At 58.8% G+C, this 21,737-nt stretch overlaps 10 protein-coding genes across 10 annotated transcripts; 3 read left to right on the top strand and 7 right to left on the bottom strand.

The window, feature by feature from the left end:
• Window positions 1–407: 407 nt before the first annotated feature.
• Window positions 408–5,411, bottom strand: BDZ90DRAFT_134242 (hypothetical protein). Its single transcript, XM_025503399.1, has 4 exons — window positions 4,685–5,411; window positions 4,522–4,617; window positions 3,706–4,451; window positions 408–3,636 (listed from the first exon to the last, which is right to left on the bottom strand). Exons 1-4 carry the CDS (start codon window positions 5,231–5,233, stop codon window positions 543–545), a joined length of 4,485 nt encoding a protein of 1,494 aa, XP_025363519.1. The 5' UTR covers window positions 5,234–5,411; the 3' UTR covers window positions 408–542.
• Window positions 5,412–6,331: 920 nt separating this feature from the next.
• BDZ90DRAFT_134257 (hypothetical protein) lies at window positions 6,332–7,229 on the bottom strand. The gene has a single exon (XM_025503400.1). It carries the CDS (start codon window positions 6,916–6,918, stop codon window positions 6,367–6,369), a length of 552 nt encoding a protein of 183 aa, XP_025363520.1. The 5' UTR covers window positions 6,919–7,229; the 3' UTR covers window positions 6,332–6,366.
• Window positions 7,230–7,539: 310 nt separating this feature from the next.
• BDZ90DRAFT_218089 (FAD/NAD(P)-binding domain-containing protein) lies at window positions 7,540–9,480 on the top strand (the record flags this gene model as incomplete). The annotated part of the gene is made up of 5 exons (XM_025504352.1): window positions 7,540–7,899; window positions 7,968–8,038; window positions 8,120–8,171; window positions 8,325–9,264; window positions 9,368–9,480. 5 exons carry the CDS (start codon window positions 7,540–7,542, stop codon window positions 9,478–9,480), a joined length of 1,536 nt encoding a protein of 511 aa, XP_025363521.1.
• A 36-nt stretch (window positions 9,481–9,516) lies between these two features.
• Window positions 9,517–11,875, bottom strand: BDZ90DRAFT_134262 (WD40 repeat-like protein). The gene is made up of 3 exons (XM_025503401.1): window positions 11,517–11,875; window positions 11,007–11,442; window positions 9,517–10,930 (listed from the first exon to the last, which is right to left on the bottom strand). The coding sequence occupies exons 1-3, from the start codon at window positions 11,612–11,614 to the stop codon at window positions 9,761–9,763; spliced, it is 1,704 nt and encodes a 567-aa protein (XP_025363522.1). The 5' UTR covers window positions 11,615–11,875; the 3' UTR covers window positions 9,517–9,760.
• Window positions 11,876–12,122: 247 nt separating this feature from the next.
• Window positions 12,123–13,234, top strand: BDZ90DRAFT_230918 (hypothetical protein). Its single transcript, XM_025505654.1, has one exon. The coding sequence runs from the start codon at window positions 12,127–12,129 to the stop codon at window positions 13,027–13,029; it is 903 nt and encodes a 300-aa protein (XP_025363523.1). The 5' UTR covers window positions 12,123–12,126; the 3' UTR covers window positions 13,030–13,234.
• On the bottom strand, window positions 13,184–14,712 carry BDZ90DRAFT_134322 (hypothetical protein). The gene is made up of 3 exons (XM_025503402.1): window positions 14,538–14,712; window positions 13,785–13,799; window positions 13,184–13,702 (listed from the first exon to the last, which is right to left on the bottom strand). Exons 1-3 carry the CDS (start codon window positions 14,572–14,574, stop codon window positions 13,338–13,340), a joined length of 417 nt encoding a protein of 138 aa, XP_025363524.1. The 5' UTR covers window positions 14,575–14,712; the 3' UTR covers window positions 13,184–13,337.
• On the bottom strand, window positions 14,452–16,455 carry BDZ90DRAFT_134407 (RNA helicase). The gene is made up of 3 exons (XM_025503403.1): window positions 16,325–16,455; window positions 16,153–16,238; window positions 14,452–16,119 (listed from the first exon to the last, which is right to left on the bottom strand). The coding sequence occupies exons 1-3, from the start codon at window positions 16,369–16,371 to the stop codon at window positions 14,852–14,854; spliced, it is 1,401 nt and encodes a 466-aa protein (XP_025363525.1). The 5' UTR covers window positions 16,372–16,455; the 3' UTR covers window positions 14,452–14,851.
• A 173-nt stretch (window positions 16,456–16,628) lies between these two features.
• Window positions 16,629–19,333, top strand: BDZ90DRAFT_230920 (hypothetical protein). Its single transcript, XM_025505655.1, has 2 exons — window positions 16,629–17,496; window positions 17,562–19,333. The coding sequence occupies exons 1-2, from the start codon at window positions 16,790–16,792 to the stop codon at window positions 18,838–18,840; spliced, it is 1,986 nt and encodes a 661-aa protein (XP_025363526.1). The 5' UTR covers window positions 16,629–16,789; the 3' UTR covers window positions 18,841–19,333.
• Window positions 18,912–20,448, bottom strand: BDZ90DRAFT_230922 (thiolase). The gene is made up of 3 exons (XM_025505656.1): window positions 20,379–20,448; window positions 19,944–20,308; window positions 18,912–19,800 (listed from the first exon to the last, which is right to left on the bottom strand). The coding sequence occupies exons 1-3, from the start codon at window positions 20,379–20,381 to the stop codon at window positions 18,999–19,001; spliced, it is 1,170 nt and encodes a 389-aa protein (XP_025363527.1). The 5' UTR covers window positions 20,382–20,448; the 3' UTR covers window positions 18,912–18,998.
• A 288-nt stretch (window positions 20,449–20,736) lies between these two features.
• On the bottom strand, window positions 20,737–21,726 carry BDZ90DRAFT_217838 (Formate/nitrite transporter; the record flags this gene model as incomplete). The annotated part of the gene is made up of 2 exons (XM_025504335.1): window positions 20,737–21,175; window positions 21,260–21,726. The coding sequence occupies 2 exons, from the start codon at window positions 21,724–21,726 to the stop codon at window positions 20,737–20,739; spliced, it is 906 nt and encodes a 301-aa protein (XP_025363528.1).
• Window positions 21,727–21,737: the final 11 nt, after the last annotated feature.

Below are 21,737 nucleotides of genomic sequence, written 5' to 3' on the forward strand. Positions count from 1 at the left end.
CGGAACGATCGACCAAGGCTCACCTCGCTGCGAGATTTGACTGCCGACGCAGATGGTCCGGCGGTACAGCGACCACGAATGAAGAGGCCTGGAAGAAGTGTTATCGGCGCCAAGACTTGGCGACGGCATCTCCTTACCGCGTCCAACAGCCGGCGGTCTCTCGCACCATCTCACTGCTTCACCGCATCGTCCGACGCTCGACCGACTTGCTCGCCACACGAGGGAGAGGTGGAGTGTTACTGCGACGCTGAATGCCCGTGTATTATAGCACATGCGAGGTAAAAGTAGTGAACACAAAAACAAGAGGAGTGACCGACATGAGAGTGACTAGGAACTAGGGGCGTGGGGAGCGACGTGGTGTAGAGACAGAAAGCGAAAGTAGTCATGAGGATGGGAGAAGTAGTCGGTAGGGTCTCTCCTGATGCGTAAATGCCTGCATAGGTAAGGTAGTACAAGGAATCCTCCGTTGATATCTGGCCGATGTGTAAAAATGCTGGCGTGGTCCCCGGTCCTCTCGAGGTAATGTTGTCTCAGCCAGGTGATCAGGCGCCCGCTTGAGGTGCACCGAACCACCCTCCCTTCTCCCAATTCTTGCCCGCAGTCCATTGCTCGCTATCGCGCTTTTCCTTCTCCGTCACGCCACGGAGAAGGATGCTGAGTCGAGAAAAGTCCACGGGCTTGAGAATCCAGCCGTCCATACCTATCTCGACCATTTCGCCACGCATTGCAGGTGTCAGCGTAGCAGACACGGCAAAGATGGGTACGCGGCCGTTCAGGACGTGTGAAGCGGGACGATCCGCATTACCGCCCTCCTTCGCACCGCGTTCCCTTTCCAAGGCGCGGATACGCTTGCACGAGTCCTGGCCGTTGCAAATGGGCATCTGCAGATCCATGAGCACACAGTCGATCTCGTTAGAGCGTGACTCGAACGTTCGGAAGCCCTCCTCGCCATTCATGGCCAGCAACACCGTGTGTCCGTCCATGCTGAGGCGCTTCTTGAGAATTGTGCGGTTGATCGGGTCGTCTTCGACCACGAGCGCCCGCAAAGGAGAGACAGGCTCTCGTGCCGCCTTGAGCTTGGGCGTGGGCGTACTGTTGTTGCTGCGCCGCAGGGCTCGAGCGCTGAATCGCGACTGGACTGACACGAAGCTGTCTTTCCCTTCGCTGTTGACCGAGGGCGATGCGAGGGGTGCGACCGAGTCTCTTGCCTTGGGTCGCGATAGCAGAGAAGAGCCACTGGGCTCGCGGTCGCGCGACCCTGCCGAGGGCTTCGAGTCGTCGCTGGCCTGGCTGCCTCCATCGAGCGTGTGAGGGTCGATCTTGCTGGCACGCAGTGGCACCCGAGATCCTGCGACCTCTCGCTGACCGTCGATCTCAAACGGGCGGCGGCTCTGTATGGCAGATGCACCACGAGGGCCGCTGACTGCCTCAGCCTTTTTGCCAATGTTGTCTTCGGTGGACCGTCGGCGATCCTTGCGGACTGGTGGGGCGCCGATGGCCTCGACCAGGCTATCGAGCTCGCTGCCCATCCCAGAACTATTGGTAGCTACTGTGCCCAGACTGCCTTGTGAGTTAGAGCGAGTCATGCGTTTTGACTGCTCTCCCGACTCCACGGTCTCCCTCTTTTTCGCCTGAGCGCCATCCGTCGATTGGAACGGGACGACGTAAGTGAAGCGCGACCCGACGCCGACAGTTGAGTCGACGCGCAGCTGGCCATTGAGGTTTCGGATGATGCGAGCAACAACAGCGAGACCGACTCCCAGCCCGCTTTGAGAGGAGCCTTGACGCGCCTTGCTTGGCCCCTCTGGGCCCAACAAGCGCTCATCGTCGAGCAGATCACGCGCTCGCTTGGCCTCCTCGGAGTCTGCTCCCACAGTGGTACTGCCGTCGCTGCTTCGCCTGCTGTCCAATACCGAATCATTTTGCGAATCTTGCGGGATGACCGACTCGACTTGCTCGAACTCGCGAAAGATGGCCTCGAGCTTCTCGCGAGGGATGCCTGATCCCGTGTCCGTAATCGACAGCTCGACCTCGACGTCGCAGCCTTCCGGCAGAGCAAGTGTTGCCTCCTCCTTGTGCCGTCGCTTCATCTCGACAATGATCTTGCCACCCTCGCCCGTGTGGTGTAGCGAATTTGTCGTCGTATTTACCAAGACCTGACGCAGACGATTGCGATCTCCGAGCACCAGACATGTCTTGGGCTTCGTTGACACCTTGAAGTTGATCTTGCGTCGTTTCGCCTCCCACTCGTGCATCTCGACGGCCTCTCGCACCGACTCTGCCAGATCAAAGGGCTCCTTGAGGAAGAGTTGCTTGCCTTGCTCGGCACGAGAGATGTCGAGGAGATCGTTGATGGTGAAGAGGAGCGACTTGGAGGCTATGCGCCCGCGATTGAGATTTTCGCGCGTCTCAGGGTCAAGCGGGCCATCGAGCGCCAACTCAAGGTAGGAGACTAGGTGATGCAGCGGCGTTCTGACCTCGTGGCTGGCGTTGGACAGCAGAAGACGATTGAGCTGGTTGACCTGCATCGCAGCCTCTTTACTCCTCCACACCGTGATGAACTTGCCGTACACCAGACAAAGGACTGATGCCGTTTCAAGCTCTTCGTCCTTCCACGCTCGACATGTTCCAGTAACCGTCTCGTTCCAAAGCTTGAATGACTTGCGCGGCTCGAGCGATGCCTTGCCCTCCTTGCCCTCCTTGAAAGGCTTACCCGCCCAGCTGACTGTCCTCGTCTGGGCCCGGCGGATGAAAACGATGAAATCGGCGCCTGCCTCCGACAGTGGGATGTAAAGGACGCCCGAGAGGAATTCTAGATCGAGTCCCTCTGGCAACGACATGTCGGGGAAGTCGCGAGCAGTATTGGACGTGCTGACGATCGTCGCAAACGCCTTCAGTCGCAGGTACTCGGTCAATGCAAGTACCTCCTGACTGGCCGACATGCTACCAAGGATCTTGCATTCTGACCCGATGGCAATGACTCCGAAATCGGCGTCGAACAGCTCGAGGAGATCTTCTGCCTTGGTGAGAATATAGCCAGACGGCGCCCCCGAAGTCGGAAGCGTGTTGATGAGCTTCCTTGACTGCAGTCGTCGCGTGTAACTAAGCCTCTCGATATTGCGCGATACCGAATCGCTGATGAGGCGCAGGAGCTGGCGCATGGGAAATGCCACTCGATGACCGTGCTCGCCGTACGTGTGAAGGGCGATGAGACCCCACAGCTGATTGAAGGCCATGATCGAGCAACTCATCGACGCTCGCACGCCCATATTGGCGAGGTATTTGACGTGAATGGGACTCATGGCTCGCAGGAACGAGTGGGTCATGTCGACAGGTGTCTTGAGATCACTCTGATCTCGGCAGACCATTCGAGCGCTGGGCAGGTCTCGATCGTAGAGAAGGCGGACCTTGTTGATACGATACAAGTCGCGGGCTTGCTTGGGGATATCTGTGGCAGGAAAGTTGAGCCCGCGATACAGGTCGTGCGTGTCTCTGATGTTGACGAGCTCGCAGACAACCTGCCCGTTCCATTGGTCGTCGAATTGATAGACCATGACGCGGCTAAAGTCGGTCAGTTCGCGAACAATGCTCACGACGACCTTCAGGAAGCTCTGCAGATCCGTTTGCGCGGTCAACCTATCGGCAGCGAGGTTGCGCACGGCGTCAGTCTCAAACACTGTTTGGCCTCATCCTCTCTGCACTCACTGCTCGTTGATCTGGGTCAAGATTCCAAACATGTCAAGCACCGCATCCTCGCCGCTCGCAACGTGAGGCGGGGGCATGCCAGGACCGCCTCCCTGTTCTGGCGCTCTTCTCGGCCGCGGCCTCTTATCTGTCCTCTCCCCGGCCTTCTGCCGCAAACGCGAGAGCGCCTTGATGGGCTTCGAAGTCGATACGGTGGACTCGCGAATCTGCTCGACTGTGGGTACGTACGGCATGCCATCAAGACCGCCGCGCTCCGCCTTGGCACCCTTCATGATAGTCTGAGCTTGGCTGAACTCCGTCTCGCCGCTGTCTGGGTCGGTCGTAGCAATTGTGGCAACGCTGTCTGTTTCTGTCCGATCGGAATCGGAGCCTCCAGGTGTCTGCGGACTAGAGCTCGCCGGCGAGACAAAGGAGAGCGGATGTTGACGGTCGACCATTGGCTCGAACTCGAGGATGGTGACTTGACCCGGGTGTTTGCTGTTCTCAGGCGCTTTGAGGGAGCGATGCGCCGCACACCAGCACTGCCAGTGCATCCTGGCTCTCGCCTTGCCCACGCCATCACTCGGCTGACCGAAGCCAGACAGCTGGAAGACTTGTGGGCCCGATTCGGTCAGCGCCTCTTCGCTTTCTTCAAGAGACTCAATGGTGTCCCACAGCAAATCGGCCTGGTCGTCTTCGAGGCAATCGAGGAATGAATCGAGCTTGAAGAGGTGACTGGGCGTCATACCGATGATGCTCGCCGTGTTCTGCGCGCGTGCGTCACGAAGCAGGTCAGCGCATCATCTTCGTCAGACTCGGCCGTGAGAGTATGCTCACCTCCGATGCCTGTCGGACGACCAGCGATCCATCACCTTCCTCTCTCAAGACGACCATGCATCCGAAGGACTGCACGGCACCGGGGATGTGAATCGGCTGTGGGCAGACGTAGAGATTTTGAGCAACTGAGCAGCCACGCTTCCTCTCCGCCGCACAGACTCACCTCATCCTCGCATCGAAGCAGCACGCCATCTCGCCCAGTAACGACCATGTGTCCCTCATCCGTCTCGACATGCTTGAATCTCATCTGCGTCCTCTCTTCGAGCTCTTCCTTCTCCCGATCATTGAGCTCTTCTGTCGCAGTCGTGTCCGGCCCGTTCAATGGGACCTTCTCCACATCATCTGTCTCGGACTCTGTCTTGACAGAGGACGTCGTCTCGCTGTGCTTGCTCGACTGGCCAGACTGGGACTCATCACGGACTGGTGGGCCATTCGAGATCTTTTTAGGGTGCGGCGCAGGGAATCCGTACGACGAGCGAGTGCTGGAGCGCCTCAAGTCAGAAATTGAGGCCTCCTGCGACAGCGGAGAACGTGGAGTTGGCGGCCCATCACTGCCTACCGCGGCTGAGCCAGGCGTACGTGGCTTGACTGATACGGCGCTGCGAATTGGATAGATGAATGGTTGTGAGCCCAGAGATTCAGAGCCACCTCGGGGCGACTTTGGATTGGCCGCTGCTGTGTCGTCGCTCGACCCGGATGGTGTCGACGACATCCTGGGATTGGCACGGTCAGCGGGCTAGATGAGGGTATTCTCGTCCCTGTCGTTCTCAGTTCTGCCCAGACTCGAGGATCCCCGCCTTCTAGAATCACGGGGCTCGCGAGTCGAATGGATGGTGGCGTGGATGAGGGTACGACCGGTTCTATGAAGAGCAGCTAGGTGGTGTGGATCGGGATGCCAGGTGGCTGAAGATGGTGAGGCGGCTCCGGCCAAGGCGACACAGGTGGCGATGGCTCCGTCGTATGCTGTATGGGGTGGATAGCTTGACGGGTCCTGCCGAATGATGAGACGCGCTGCTCAAATGAGGTACTCGTGTTGGAGAGATGGAATCCGTTGTTGGTGATACAGTCTCAGCTGCGCTCTCGGGCCTCCCTGTGAATGATTAGATTGAAAGGCGCAGATGAATGACGAAAGCTGTTCGGACTCCTTGCTGAGGTTGAAAAGCTGCGTCCGGGGCGTGTGGGCGTGATGAAGACGAGATTCGAGAACTGATGCCCTTCGTCGTGGTGGCGACGCGGCGCTCGAAGGAGGCGAGGGCGAGGTGACACCGAGACGAGTGCGGATAAGAGGTAGGAACAAGAGGTAGGGTGAAGAAGACGAAAGGAGCGTGGGCCAAAGTTGTCGTCGTCGATCGTTGCCGCCTCTGCCGTCGCTGTCTCGATGGTTGAAGCGAGTGTTGAGCGACTGACTTGCCTGTCCAAAGGGCAAGAGGCAAGCGGGCTCTGCCCTGAAGCTGACTCAATCGGGCGGGGCCCTTGCCTTGCCGCCCCGCCTGCCTTGGCGTGCGATGGATGAATGGTCCGGCGGATGGGCGAGGGTGAGCCCAGGCGCAGGCAGGGCAGGCAAGCAACATGGAGCAAGCAAGAGACGACGAGAGCGCCAACGATGCAGCTAGGCAGCCGGCTCTTCTTTCGATGATCGCCGCCGCACGCAGAGGCAGCCACATTGCAACGGATTGCTCGCAGTCGGAGACCCACTTTCTCCTCAGGATTCATCAATCTCAGGACTATTCCCCAAGTACGATCAAAGCATCGTCCAACTACTCTCATTCGATGACGCTGCTTTCGTGTCCATCTCGCAGGACTCCTTGCTGTCCGATGCCCACGCCCTTTCCCACTTCTGTCAGCTCACTCAGCTGTCTTCTGTCGCAGCCTCGTGCTCTTGTGCCCGCTGCGAGGAGACGCAGCGGCACCGGAGTCCTTGAAGAGCATCAAGGGTGGCTTGCTAAAACGATCGCGAATCGAGGCGCAGAGAGAGAGCAGCAGAGCAGAAGCTGCCATCCGGGCTGCTGCTTGCTTGACTGAGCCTGGCCGCACACATTCATCGAGCAGGGGTCCACTCACCCACCTACACTTGCACGCATGGGGTGTGCGCAGCATAGAGTGGACGCCCACCAGGCTTGCGCAATCATCTCTCGTGCTATCGACTGACGCAAAGGGGGAAGCGACGCGGGAAGCGAACAGGTTGCTGGGGCGGGCAAGCATCCTCATGCCAGGCACGCGGTCCCGTCTGTCTTTCTGAAGACGACATCGTGCGGGATCCCTCGTCCGACTCGACAACATTCTACGCTGAACAATGCCTCCGATTGAGACACAGACTTGCTTGCCTTCAGTGAGATCCGCTCGTGCTCCATCTTGTTGATTCGGGAACCTCGCCTTTGGCGGCAACAAGGTTGACATCTAGACGACGATTGAGTTGAAAGCAAGCGGATCTGCGGCGAGATAGCGTGATCTGCGTTGCCAACAACCTTCAGTGACTGCGAGGGCTGGCGCTAGCGCATGGCTCTGATGATGCAGACATTAGTGTCCGTAATGAGACTTCTTGGTATCCAGCTCGACGATCGCGATTTGCACCAAGAGCGTAGCGTGGTCGCGGGTACCATGGTGCCCTGCAACCAAAAAGTTAGCGATCCAGCTGCGCTGTGAACGCCACGCCTCGTACGGACATCGGCCTCCGGGCTCCGGCCCCAGTCGCCCGACCGGCTTTCGTTTCAAGCACTCCTTGACAAGCAATGCGCACACGGAAGCACGAGCTCCACTCCGCTTTCAGAAAGGAACTAGGGTCCAGGGGACATCATCACGCTCCCGGACTCATTCTATCTCAGAAGGGCCCGACACGGCCCGCCTTTGGGGCGTCTGAGACTTTGAGCACCATTCACTTCTCTCTTAGTCCTCTCGTCCATCTGAGAATCGCACTCAGTCGAGCGCTCAGGAACAAGACAATTCAGGGCGGCTAGTGACGCCTGCCAATAGCGCGCGTCACCTCCTCCTTTACTGCGATAAGCGCCCCGTATCGCCGCGATGCTGTCGTCCAGGCGATCACCAGTAGGCGGGGCCGCTGCCAGTTTGTCGAAGCAGCTCTGGGCGACCTACGCTCAACGGGCCCCAGCGCGCACCTACGCTACCGTCGTGCCCTCGCAGCTCCAGTCTGGGCCCACCATCGACGTGACCGACAAGCTGCCCGTCCACTATAGCAAGGATGGTAAGCCAAAGGAAAAGTTGGTCATCTTGGGATCAGGTTGGGCGGGCTACACACTGCTGCGAGCCATTGACAAGGAAAAGTACGACACGTACCTCGTATCGCCCAACACCTACTTTGCCATGACGCCGCTCCTTGCCTCGGCCGCTACGGGAGCCCTTGAGTTCCGCAACGTCATGGAGGTGAGGGCGTCCCTAGATCTGCTTTGACGCGAAAGGTTGCTGAACAACGCCCGCCCTGCTCACCGCAGCCCGTCCGCGAGACGTTCGACACCTACTTCTGGCATGCCTACTGCGACGGCATTGACTTTGCCCAGAAGAAGTGAGGAACAGAGCCCAGGTCATCGAGGAATTCGTGTACAGCGTCGTTTTGCTGACCAAATTGTCTCCAATGCCCGCACAGAGTCCATCTCACGCCCGCCTACCCACCTCCGTTTAGAGCCGTCGATCCGACCGTCCCGAGCCAGGAGCAGCAGAAGGGCACCTCACCAGCGCAGAATCAGCACATCCCCAATGCGCGCGGTGGCCACAGCAGCGCCATGGTTCGGCCGCCTCATCGCCGCGCCATTGAGGGGAGCGACGCAGGTGACGAAGCCTCCCAGACGAAGCACCACAGCCATGACGCACATGAGAGCTGGAAGTCCCAAGAGGAAGGCCGTACCTACGCACTACCCTACGACAAGCTCGTCATTGCCTGCGGGACCTACAATCGCACCTTTGGCACAGAGGGAGTCAAGCAGAACGCTTGGTTCCTCAAGGACGTACAGAACAGTCGTGCGATTCGCTATCGTATCCTCGAGTGCTTTGAGCAGGCCGAGCACCCCGATCTTACCGATGAGCAGAGGCGCAATCTCTTACACTTCATCGTCGTCGGTGGTGGACCCACTGGCGCAGAATTCGCTGCAGCGCTGTACGACCTGATCCGCAAAGATATCAAGCGTATCTTCCCAAAGCTGCAACCCCTTGCCAAGATTACCATTTTTGACGCCGCCGGGGGCATCCTCAACTCCTTCGACGAGTCTCTGCAGGAGTACGCAAAGAAGCAGTTCCTCCACGACGGGATTGATCTGAAGCTGAACAGAAAGCCCATCAGGGTGGAGAGAGGCAAATTCATCGTCGAGCCGGACGGAGAGGTTCCCTTTGGGATGCTCGTATGGTCGACGGGCAACGCGCAGGGCCCCTTGGTGAACAGCATCGACGAGGCAAAGAAGGACAAGAGCGGGGCGCTGCTTACCAACGGGCTACTGCAGGTCTTGGCGGCCGGTGAGGGAGAAGCCACGGTAGAAGGCAAGACGGTTGAAGGAGTCTACTCATTGGGAGATTGTGCGCAAATTGTCGACTATTCCCTACCGGCTACGGCACAGGTCGCGTCGCAAAAGGCAAAGTACCTCGCAAACCTTCTCAATGGCAAGACAAAGACTTCGTCTACAACCGGGCAGCTAGAGCCCTTCCGATGGAAGAATATGGGCTCAATGACGCGGCTTAGCTCAAGTACTGGCATCGCCCAGCTAAAGGGCGGCAAGCTACAGGGCAAGCCGGCCTCGGCGCGTGAGTAGAAGCGCGATCCTGGCGGCCGGGCAGACGACCTTACTGACCACGTCCTTCACTCCTTCGCTCCTTCTGGCTAATGCGATACGGACGCTCGCCACAGTATGGCACAGCACATACGGTCTCTATCTGACGATCACCTGGCGCACCAAGATTGGCGTCGCCGTAACGTGGATCCTCAATGCCCTCTTTGGGCGGTCCCTCTCTCGCATGTAGACGAAACGCAAGCAAGCATCCACAGTGGAGACTCGAGTCCTTTTTCCAATCTTTTCGTTCTATCTATCATGGTTTCCTTGTGCCCATCTTCTCCGAGCTTCCCCCTTCATAGAGCATTAGTCAGCTACCAATTCGACCGTCTTCGAGTCACTCGTGGCCCAACTGAGCTGATCTTGCGGAGGAAAAACTGAGAAAGACGTTGCTCTTCCATTACGGCGGCGCGACTGAGTCGTCGTCGCCCGCGTCGATCTTGTACAGCTCGCACCTGCTCCTGCCTGCTCTAGCTAACGCGCATAGCCCTCAATTCCCTTCCCGCAACGCAAGCCATCCAATCCTGCCTCGTTCCCCCTTGTCCGCCTCCTCCATTCCCGTTGCCATTCCCTCCCGTTCGCGAAGCGTTAGCAGTCAGCTCACTCCACTCCATCGAGGCGCTCCTCCCATGCTGTCCTGTCCCGCCAGGCGGCGCGTTGCCGCCCGGCCTGAACCACGCAACATTATTGACCATCTCCTGCGCCTCGTACGCCAAGAATGGGTGCTCGACGGGTGTGCCGCTACCCCAGCCTGAGGAGCTAGCCAGCGAGGCGGAGGAGAGGGAATGAGAGAGCGAATGCTGATGACGGTGCCCAGGGGTGCCTGGAGAGGCTTGGGCTGCTGCTGCTGCTGCCGCCGCCGCCGCCGCTGTCGAGTTGCGAGACCGTCTGCCTTGCGCAGAAGCGGATCGTAAAGTACTTGAGGCTAAGTCGTACACGAGGACTTGGGCATCATCTGATGCTGTACAGATCATGCCTTTTGAGATGGATGAGGAGGAGCTCGACGTTGACGCCCCGCTGCTATCCCTGTTGGAGCTACCACCAGGTGTCGTAGTGAGGCTGTTGCTGGTACCAGCGAGTGAAGGTGGTCCCCACGCTACAGCATTGATCCCGGCCTTGTGTCCCTTGAGCTCTAGGATGGGCAGCCCAGGGGCGCGTACGTCCAGGATCTGGATCGAATCAGACTCGAGGTGGAAGGTGGCTAGGTAATTTGCATCCCAAGGATTGAAGGCGATGCGCAACAAGGGAGCCGCGGGCCCAGCCGCATTTCCTCCTCCCGCCGTGGACCCATTGCGCGACGAGCTACTGGTCGACATGCCCGTCCCTGGTCTGGATGTTGAAGCGGGCGGGGGTGGTCCTGCCGTCTCGTAAATGATAGTCGAATGCTCCAACGACCGCAGATCAAAGACGCGCACTGAACCGTCTGCGCCCACCGAAGCGAAGACGTCGCTGGATCCTGGGCACCAGTCGACGTCGTAGACTTCGCGGTCGTGCGCTATCAGCTGGGTGAGGGCGGTCCTTGTTGGTAGGTCCCAGATTGTGCACGTCGTGTCTATCGAGGAGGTAACGATTAGGTTTGGGGAAGGCTGATTCCAAGAGAAGGACGTGAGGGGTGCCGGTGGGGACATGGAGGTCTTGGACTGGTAGCGATGGATTCGGGTCAGGTCAGCAGCACGGCCTTGCTTTAATGCTCATCGCGCGCTCTCGCCGGCTCACATGTGCTAGTACGCTCTTCTCTCTCAAGCTGAACCTTGTCTTGCCATTCGCATTGGCATGTCTTCCTCTACTCCCCGCGTAGCCGTTCGAGCCTGATCCTGCCCCACCATATGAGGCCTCATCCTCTTCTGACTCCCAAGGCGCAACCGACGAATCCGCATTTCTCGCGCACTCCCATATCCGCAAGCAATCAGCTGTGGACGCCAGGAGCTCTCGATTCGGGTAACCGTCGTGGGACTCCTCATTGGGAACCAGGGGCGATGGAGAGCCTTGATTGGCACCCCATGACGCTCGTTTTGCTGACTTGGAGGAAGGGGACATGTAGCCGCGATCCCGATCTGAGGACGATGACGTAGAGAGGGACGACGGCTGGAAGGCTACTTTTGTTGCAGGATAGAGGTGATTGGCTGAGGCGAGGCATGATAGACGAGGTTGACTGCGAGTGGTCGAGATGTGAAAGTAAGCAAGGTGTGCCAACAGTAGACGGCCATGCAGCTTCGTCATCCTTACCCCGCAGCATCGCGCTCGCCGACGTGTCCAAGGACCTGGATTGTGTTTGAGTATTCCTCAACGATGCTCCCAATGGCTAGTCGAGAGCCAAAGGGCATGCCTGAGCTTGCATCGTCTCGTTCTCTCTGACTTCTCCGCAGCGAACCAGAAGACGATGACGATGACGACGTCGATGCTCCATTTGAGGACCACGCCAAGGCAAAGATGGGCCCTGTGGAATGATAATGGCGGTGCGTCAGTTGATGATGAGTCTCTTGGAAGCAGCAGAGCGATGCTCACAAGGCGCAGAATATGTCGCTGGCGCACCCATGCTATGCGATGGCTGCCTTGTCCTCCTCTGCTAGGTAGGTAGGGTTGCGTTGAGGTGAGTTGAGTTGCAACTTGGCTGTTGGCTGCGCTGCTCCGTCTTGCCGTTCTTGGCCCACGAGAGGAGAGCGCTGTGCGTCGGCCGTGCGTCCGTGCGAGCGGAGACGCGCATCAAGTCGATTTTTCGGCCCGAGAATGAAATTGGTGAACGCGGGCAAACCCCTTTGTTCTTCTTCTTCTTCCTCTCTCGTACACATTGTGCAGCATTCAACATCCAGCATCCAGCATCCTGACCACTTTGTTCATGACCGACGCTTTCGTGTGCAGAGGAGCCAGGCATTCCGATCTGGACCGCCTGGCTCCAATGCTGTCCGATGCCTTCTCTCGCTCGGCCATCGTCATATTCCCCCGCGGCCACACCGAGGACAGCATTGCCTTTCGACGAGGCGAGCTCGAGCAGTGGTATTTGCAATGCGACACCGAGATGGGACCAGGTCATGCGGGGACAGATGCTGGTAGTCGTCGATTCATGGTCGTGTGTAGGAAGGGTCAAGAGGATGAGCCTGTTGGCTTCTGCCATTACGAAAGGGTCGAGCCCGGAATGAAGCATGTGACGTGGGCAGCTGAGATGCCCGAGATGCCGCCCTTTCCTCAAGGTGGAGACAAGGAGCAGTACTATCTCTGGAAGGACATGATCTACGAGACCAGAAGAGCAGTGGTAGGAGACCGCCTTCATGCCAGTCAGTCCCGGCGTCCGCGGCTTTGCACACTAGCTCCTCACGCTCACCGCTCCTTCTCCGCTGCACCTTGCTCAGATGCCCCTATAATGGTAGTCGATTCCGCCATTCGCGGCAAATCCAACTATGCACGCCGAGCCATTTCCGACTTCTGTGCTCAACGCTACCTCTCCTGGGGTGACCCTCCCCTATTCAGCGATGCCTACGAGCTAGCCTCTTCCCTCTGGCTACGCACAGGCTTTCGCTACCTATCACAGCCCATCTTCACGCCTTACCGCTTTGCTACGCATGAGGTTACCGACGCAACAAAGGAGGTGGCACTCCGCCGTGGCCAGGAGGTACCAGAGGGGGATAAGATGAAGAGGTACAGGACCGTACCTATGGTCAGGTGGAGCTTGGCTGATCGGGATGCCGGAGATAGGATGGCCCCGAGTACCGAGAAGAGGGAGGGACAGCGGGCTAGGTTGTGATTGGCTGGCCATCACATCGCACCGTCGTGTCGCGCATCATCAACAACAACAACATCACTGTACCCGCTCCTGCAAGTCGCATCGCATCCAGCATCACGTTTAATGTCCCATCAGAGGTTTTCATCAACTCCAAATCGCGTCCCCGTCGCTCGTCGCGTCGCTCAATCGATCAATGCGAGTGAGGCTGCCAATCTATATCGTCGCTATTCAAAAGAAGGTGTGGATGTGTGATGTGAAGCAACAAAGGCCAGTACAGGGGCTTGAGACGTAACGAAATTTTTGAAGAAGGCAGCGCTGCGCGCCACACTTTACCAGCGTCCACCGCCGTACCCTCCTCCACCACCACCATATCCACCCCTGCTGCCTCCACCGAGCGGTGCGGCATTTGCGCCACCGCCGTACCCACCACCGTACCCACCACGCCCACCGCGGCCGCCCCTGCCGCCACGTCCACCTCCACCACCACGTCCGCCGTAAGGAGCCATCTCCTCCAACTCAGGGGGAATATCTTGCTTGGCCTCACGCAGAATGCTCAGCAGGTCGCGAGCCTTGCCTGCGTCAGCGGTAGTGAAGAAGGTAATCGCCGTTCCTTGGCGACCGGCACGAGCAGTTCGACCGATCTGATGGACGTAGTCTTCGGTGTTGGTGGGGAAGTCGTAGTTGAGGACGTAGCCTGTGAGAAGAAGAGTGAAGGAGGGGGTCAGCAAGGCATGACGAATTGGGACGAAAGAAGAAAGGAGGAAGTGGCAACTCACCAATGTCCTTGACGTCTGTTCACGGGGGAAGCAGAGAAGTTGTTGCATCGTCATTGTCCGTGAAGTTGATCGTAATCCGTGTTGGTGTCGCGCACACACGCCATGCCAAGCAGCGACGATGCAGGGCCCGTTTGGGTATTTTGAAAACGACGATAGCATTGCAGCAAACGCCCGACGTTCGTTGGGAAGACGAACGCAGGCGGAGACAACAATGGCCATCGTCGATGACAAAAGTGAGACGGGAGCATCGAAGAGGGGCAGGAGCATGGTGGTGTGGGGAGGAGCCGAGATCGGGATGAGAAGAGGAAGGGGGAGGGGAAAGAGAAGAATGGGAGACCGGGACTGTGAGTAACGAGAAACGAATCGCCGTGACGTTGCTTTGACCCTCCTCCTCCTTTCCCTCCGCGAATCCACCTCCCCACCGGCTTGACCCTTCTTCAACCCCTCCTCTAGCGCCTGCAACCAAAGACCCGATCTGGCGCACGACCTGCTCTTCTTTGAGCGAGAACGCGCGCTGAAGATGGTTGCTAGGCTGATGATCTTACGTCATCGTGCTAAGAGGGAGAAGAGGAACGCCAGCATCGACTTGGGAAGAGATGTTAGTAGCACAGGCGCCTCAACTTCCAGGGCCACCAGAAGGGGATGAGAGGGCCACCAGAACCTCGCACTTGAGCTTCACGTCTCAGGTCAGCTGCGTTGAGGCAGCGATACCGGTACGCTCTGCCCAAGTCACCGGCTTGTGTGAATCCCTACCCACCTCAGGATGACCTGTCGATGCGTTTACCAGCATAGTGCCCGACGGGAACGCCGCCAGTGATCTGTGTAGACGTTGACAGCACTGGCGTGGCCAATGGATCACCGAGACAGCTCCGTCCCAGACTATGCTGCAAGAGCGGCCCGCTGCGGGGAGGAAGGCGCCGCCTTTCGATAGCAGCAATACCTTTGACCGCAGCCCTGGTTCGTCCCGAAGTGCCCAAGCTGGCGCCGTTAGGGCGACAACAAAAGCGCCGTGCTCTTCTCTTCTCCCATCGAACCCTCAAGCGCGACCAATCTACCGAATGAGGATGTCAGTGGCGCAAGCCATCATCCCCACCCCACCGCGGCTCCACGCCTCGAGGGTGAGAGTGGTCACCTTTATCTCCACGATCGCGCCGCACAACTCCACATCGATACATACCGAGACCACGCGAGGCCACAGCCGTCGCAACCATGATGGGGCTTCTGCCGCTCTTGAACTCGGCAAGGACCCAGTCACGCTCCTGTTGTTGCTTGTCACCGTGAATGGCCAGAGCAGGCCAGCCGTCCTGTCGGAGGTACTTGGTCAAGTCGTCCGCAATGCGCTTTGTGTTGGTGAAGATGAGAACCTTCGCATTCTCCTGCGAGATGTGGTCCAGGTGCTTGATGAGGCGAGCACGCTTTTCAAAGTCGGTGCAAACCTCAATCTTCTGGTTGATGCGGTGGTTCGCCGCCAGGTCCGTAGAGCCGATGTTGACTTGGACGAAGTTGTTGAGGAAGTCGTGAGCAAGGCGCTGCACCTCCTTAGGCCAGGTGGCCGAGAACATGAGCGTCTGACGGTCAGGGCGAATCTGCTGAATGACCTTGCGAATCTGGGGCTCGAAACCCATGTCCAGCATACGGTCGGCCTCGTCCATGACGAGGTAGGTGACTCGGCGAAGGTTCGTCTTGCCGCTCTCGAGCATGTCGATGAGGCGACCAGGAGTGGCAATGACAATCTCGGCACCGCGTTGGAGGTCGCGAATCTGAGGACCCTTGGGCACACCACCGTAGATGGCCGTGTTCCTGAGCCTGCTCGAAGAGCCGAAGCGAGTGCACTCGGCCTGGATCTGGACGGCGAGCTCACGAGTAGGGGCGAGAATGAGGGCGATGGGGCCATCACCGGGGGCGAGGAGGGGCTGAGCGTTGATGTGTACCATGGCGGGAAGGGCGAAACCAATCGTCTTGCCGGAACCAGTCTCGGCGATGGCGACGATGTCCCTACCGCTGAGAGCGATGGGCCAAGCCTGCGACTGAATGGCAGAGGGCTCCTTGAAGCCCATGCGGTTGATCTCTGACATGATGTAGTCTGGGTAGCCCGCTTCATCGAAGCTGAAGACGGGGCGAGGGACCTGGTTGCCCTGGATGGTCATCTGCTTCTGAGCACGGAAGGCCTGGACCTCTTGGTCGGTACGGCCAGAGACTCGGGGGTCTTCGGTGTAGAAGTTCTTCTCGAAGCGGGTGAGGGAGGCAGTGTCCCAGTCGACTTTGCCCAGCGAGGCGCCGAGATTGCTCATGCGGTCGCCGCCACCAAAGCCACCAGCACCACCGCCGTATCCGCCTCCTCCACCATATCCACCGCCACCGTATCCACCTCCGCCACCAGAATAGCCGTTCGAGCCACCGTAGCCGCCTCCACCGCCACCACCGTATCCGCCGCCGTTGCCATATGAGGGTCGGCTGCGCGAGACGAGGAGGTCAGAGGAGCGAGGTTAGCATCCACGCTGGCAAGATCAATATGTGTTGCCGAGAAGAGGTGCACTCACCTGTCACGTCCGCCGTATCCACCACCGTTGCCGTATCCGTAGCTCATGATGTCTATGTGTGTGTGTTTTTTTGCGGGTGGATTAAAGAGAAATGGTTGAGGAGGAGAAAAGAAACAAAGCGAGCAAGGCTGAGCCACAAGCAGAGCGGCGAGGCACTCTGCCGCCCTGCCCGTTCGCCTCTGCATCGTCAAGTTCGGGACGAAATTTGTGAGCGGCCACCGAGCCACGTTGTGCGTCTTCGCCGTGGGTGGACTTGGCAGCTCCGCCTGGCCATGTCTATCCGTCGGTCCACTGATCCACCTCTCGACCAAGATTGCAGTTGCAGGGGCGCGCGTCACGCTGCGCAGAGAGGAACATCATCGACTTGGTGACAGCTCAACTCCACGGTTCCGCGGTTCGAGACGGCAGCATACACGGAGCGCAGAGGAGGCTGCCATCATCCTCTTGCCATAGAGACCGATGACCATGGCGGCTGCCGTAGTGCCACCGCCGTCGGATGGCTCCGTCTTCCTGACGACGACGACGACGGCGTCGACGAGCTACCTGACGCCCGCAACCTACGACGACCTCATGACTTCGACGCTCTCCCTCGCGTCAAACCCATCGGCGATCATGGCATTTGAAGGACGCCGAGCACAAGCATGCGGCCTCATTGCCGCAGTGGGAGCCAAGGTCGGCTTACCCCAGCGTACAATCGACACGGCATTTGTCCTCTGGCACAAGTTTGGCCTCTACCATGGCGCAAGCTCAGGCAATGCTGGGCAGCATGTCGCGCAGGCGGCTCTCTTTCTGGCCTGCAAGCTCAATGATACACCAAAGAAGACGAGGGAGCTCATCCTAGCATCTTACCCGCTGCGATACCCTGAGCTCGTCAAGGCTGCTGCCGCCGCGGCTGCAGCGTCCAACGCTGGTGGCAGTGGTGGCGGCGCGAAGCAGACGCAGCAGAACCCTGCCCTTGCCATCCTACAAGAGACGGATGTAGATTCCCAGCTAATTGAGTCGGAGCGTAACAAGATTCTCCACTTGGAAAGGACCATGCTCGACTCATTAGGCTATGACTTCAAGATCAGGCAGGCAGTCGAGAGCGTTTCACGAACGATTGTCAAGCTCGGCAAGGCGTGGGCGGTAAACAGGGCTGTCATTGAGAGCGCATGGAGAATAGCGTCAGATATGTGAGCGCGGTGGCGTGGAAGACTGCGGCGACCTTGCTGACCTTCCCTTCATCCTTTGTCCGCAGCCACCGGACACCGTGCCCCCTGATACACACGCCCGTCACCATCGCACTCGCCTCGTTGCTCGCCGCTGCTCTACTTTGGCCCTCACCCAGCGATAGAATTAATGAGCGAAGTGTTACAATCGTCAAGAGCATGTTCGGCCTCGCCCCTCGTCCGGAATCAAACGACGGGCAAGGAGACGTCACGATGACTGAGGCGGATGCGGCTCCCAACGGCAGCCATGGCAACAATGGGAAAGATTCAGGTTTGCAGGCACACGCACAGCGTTGGCTCACCTCCTCTGCCCTCTGGGAGCGCGAGCTCGGCAGCTACGCAGAAGGAGTAGAAGAGGTGGTTCACTCCCTTCTGGACTTGTACATCTCGTCCGCCTCAACCTTCGCTCAGCAACAAGCGCAACACCTCAGAGCTATGGAGCAGCACGCTGCCACGACCTCATCCCCCTCTACTACGACGCCCAGCCCTGCTTCACCGCTCAATCCATCTATCTCTCCCTCTTCTCCCTCGGAGTATTACCAGACGACTGGCTCTGGTGGAAGTATGACGGCAGCAGCAACTTCTTCCTCTGCGGCCAGGAAGCAGCAACAGCAGTCACTCGTCCTTCCGCCATACGCAGTCAATCCGCCCCCACTGGGCATCGTCGACTGCTTTGCGCAGCATCGTCGAAGCGGCAGCAACAGTGGCGGCGGGGATGCACCAGCCTCTTCATCAAATGGCAACAGCTCATTGGCAGCTTCCGTACCGGGGCCGAGCGCAACGTCCATCTCTGCCACCCTGGTCAAGGACCTCACAGACGTCAAGATCCGGCTGCGCCAGGTCGAAGATGCGAGAAGGGAACAGTTAGCTGGGCTGCTTTCTGGAGAAGGGAGCGAAGAGGAGAAGAGCCGATTGCGGCGGCTAAGAGTTATTGATGAGGAGAAGAGGAGGGTTCAGACGTTGCGCATTCAGGTCGCCCAGGGGCAAAGCCAGCGGGACGCAACGTCGCAGCCGGCAGAGGCGACAGCGACGGTAGGAGGGACAGGCCCGAGCAGCGCAATGCAGACGCCCGTGCATGATCTGTCGATGCCACCTCCACCGGTGGGAGTGAGCGCGACTCGTGGTGTGGGTGGCACAGAGAGCCAGTCAGCGACGTCAGGAGGAGCAGGTGGAGGCGCAGTCGGGACGACGACGGCAAGACTGGTCATCGCTCGGCCTGCTGGATCGACAGGAGGAGCGGCTGCGATGGGCGAGGGCGCAGCACCGAGCAGTCGTCCAGTGGTCAAGACGGCTCGCTTCCTTTTCTGATAGAAAAGTGCAGGCATGCATGGGTTGCTGCTCGATCCAATGAATGCATTGCCCGGCAACTTCGAGAGGTCGTACGCATAATTTGTTCCGCAAGCGCATCATTTCCGCCATCACAGCTTCGTCGCAGCCTTACCTCCTTCTCTCTCCTCCGCAGTAAGTCAGGCCTCCCTCTTGACAACGATCGCGGATGCTCCACCACCGCCGTTGCATACGCCGGCCACACCGATCTGTCCAGGCTTCAGCGCGTGGACGAGCGTGACGACGATTCTCGCACCTGATGAACCGATGGGGTGACCCAGGGATACACCGCCGCCCAGAGTGTTGACCTTGCTTGCGTCCAGCCCCAGGATCTTGTTGTTTGCCAACGCGACAGCAGAAAAGGCCTCATTGATCTCCCACAGAGCCACATCCTCCTTCTTCACCCCAGCCTTCTCCAATGCCAGCGGGATAGCCTTTGCGGGCGCAATGGGGAAGTCTACGGGTGCGCAAGCTGCATCCGCCGATGCAAGAATCTGAGCGAGAGGCTTAACGCCAAGGGAAGCGGCGGCCTCCTTGGAGCCGAGAATGACGGCCGAAGCACCATCGTTGAGCGTTGACGCGTTGGCAGCCGTGACGGTACCGTTCTTGTCAAATACGGGACGCAGAGTGGGTACCTTGTCAAGCTTGATGTTCTTGTACTCCTCGTCCTCGGAGACGACGACATCTCCGCGCTTGTCGGGGATGGTGACAGGGACAATCTCGTTTGCGAATGCGCCGGCCTTCCACGCTTCGGCAGCACGCTTGTACGACTCGATGGCGTAGGCATCTTGATCCTCGCGAGAGAGACCATGCTTCTGAGCACACTGATCAGCGCACTTGCCCATGTGGGCACCACCCTCGTACGCATCTGTAAGGCCATCCTTGATAATGGCGTCCATTGCCTGGACGTGGCCGAAGGCGGCGTTGCGGGGGAAGTAGAAGCTGCCATGTGCGGAGGAGCAAGTGAGGAGGAGCAAATCGAATGACAGTCAGCATGTGAAGGAAGGCACAGAGAGAGACGAAGGCAACGAGGGTGAAACAGCCGTATATGCTGGTCCGATCCAAGTGAATCACTCCATACTCACGGAGCGTTGCTCATGCTCTCCATCCCGCCCGCGGCCATAATCTTGCGGTCGCCGAGGGCGATGTTCTGAGCTGCAAGGCTGATGGCCTTCATGCCCGAGGCGCAGACCTTGTTGATCGTCGTCGCCTCGGTAGTGTCTGGGCAGCCAGCGCCAAGGACGACCTGACGAGCGGGCGCTTGACCAACGCTGCCTTGAAGGACATTGCCGAAGTAGGCATCCTCGAGCTGCTCGGGCTTGACCTGGGCGCGTTCCATGGCAGCCTTGAGGGCGGTGACACCGAGCTGGGGAGCCGTCACCTTCTTGAGGGAGCCATTGAAGGAGCCGACAGGAGTCCTGACAGCGGACAAGATGAAGACGTCGTTGGTCTGCGCGGAAAGAGATGGAGAGTCAATGCCATGTTGCATAGATGGCTGCTTGCCACCCAAGCCTGCTCACCATTCTGGCAATCGAGGAAGAGAATCTAGCGATAGGTGCCGGTCGAAAGGGAAGCATCGTCTACTTGATCGCGTCGTCTCGTCGAGGATCCGGGGAGAAGGAGGCTGCACTGCACGCCCCTGCCCGGCCCAGCCTTCTTATTCAGTCGACCCTCGGCACTCTACCGGGCGCCGCCGAGGCCGTCGAGCGAGCGAGACATCATGCAATGAGCAACTGCGCGTGTAAGGTATTTCAGGGTCAATGCGGTATCATTGAAGGTCAAAGGGTGGCGCAGAATACAGGATAAACTAGTCTAGAAAGTAACAAGAGACTTGGGACGAGGGCGGGCAGGAGATGACTGACGCATGTGCGCCCGCGTCTAGGGCTCAGCCCTCTCGATGTCCTTGACGTAGTGGCCCGACTGAACCTGGCCCATGGGCTCATGGATTGTCGGCGACGGGCTTCCCTTCTCTTCTGTCGTCTTAGCAGGGTCGAACTCATCGCCACCATAGAGGTACATGAGGGGCAGAACGAGTAGCCAAGCTCCAATGACGTTGCCCAAGAAGGCAGGCACCAGTGCCGTACCAATGTAGCGTCCAACGGTGACCATTGCCCCATTCTCGAGGCCCTCTGGGATGAGGAACATCGAAGCTACGACGTGCTCGAAGCCTGCAGCTACAAAGACGAAGATGGGGAACCAGGCACAGACGACCTTGCTGACTGCGTCCTTTGCGAGGCTGGCTTGGAAGACGGCCAGGCAGACGAGGGTGTTACAGCCAATGGCACGGACGATGTTCTTGCCAAAGGAGATCGAGGAGCTGCGAACGCGAAAGTGCAAGGGAAGAGTTGAGCTTATCAATTTTCTGGTCGTTGACGTCTCTGGCCGCTTGTGCTGCGCTCACCCAGCCTTCATCGTGGCAACGCCTGCTGCTCCAGTCTTCATTGCGGGAGTGTAGATGCCAGAGCCGTAGACGATGCCCGTGTAGAGGAGAGCTCCGGCCAAATTGCCCACGAAGACCAGCGCCCAATCAGCAATCCAAGCCCAGTAGGGCACCTTGCGCTTGATCGTCGCCATCGTCATGATTGCCATCTGGCCCGTAACGAGGTCCATCTGCAGAAGCACAATCATCACGAGACCGACCGGGAAGACGGCGCCCTGGATGATTTTGAGGAGGCCAGCCGCATTCTCTGTCAGCCAAGGGTCGGCGCTGAGGACTTGGACAAGCATGCCGCCCGTGGAGAGGAAGAGGCCAGCCATGAAGGCCTTGACGAAGCGCTTGCCAATGGACAGACGATGCTTGGCTGGGCCGGCCATAATCCAGGCCCAGGTAGCCTGCTCGAGGGTGACCATAGGAGAAGAGGTAGACATGATTGGGAAGC

Source organism: Jaminaea rosea, assembly GCF_003144245.1.
Source record: "Jaminaea rosea strain MCA 5214 unplaced genomic scaffold BDZ90scaffold_3, whole genome shotgun sequence".
NCBI lineage: Eukaryota > Fungi > Basidiomycota > Exobasidiomycetes > Microstromatales > Jaminaea > Jaminaea rosea.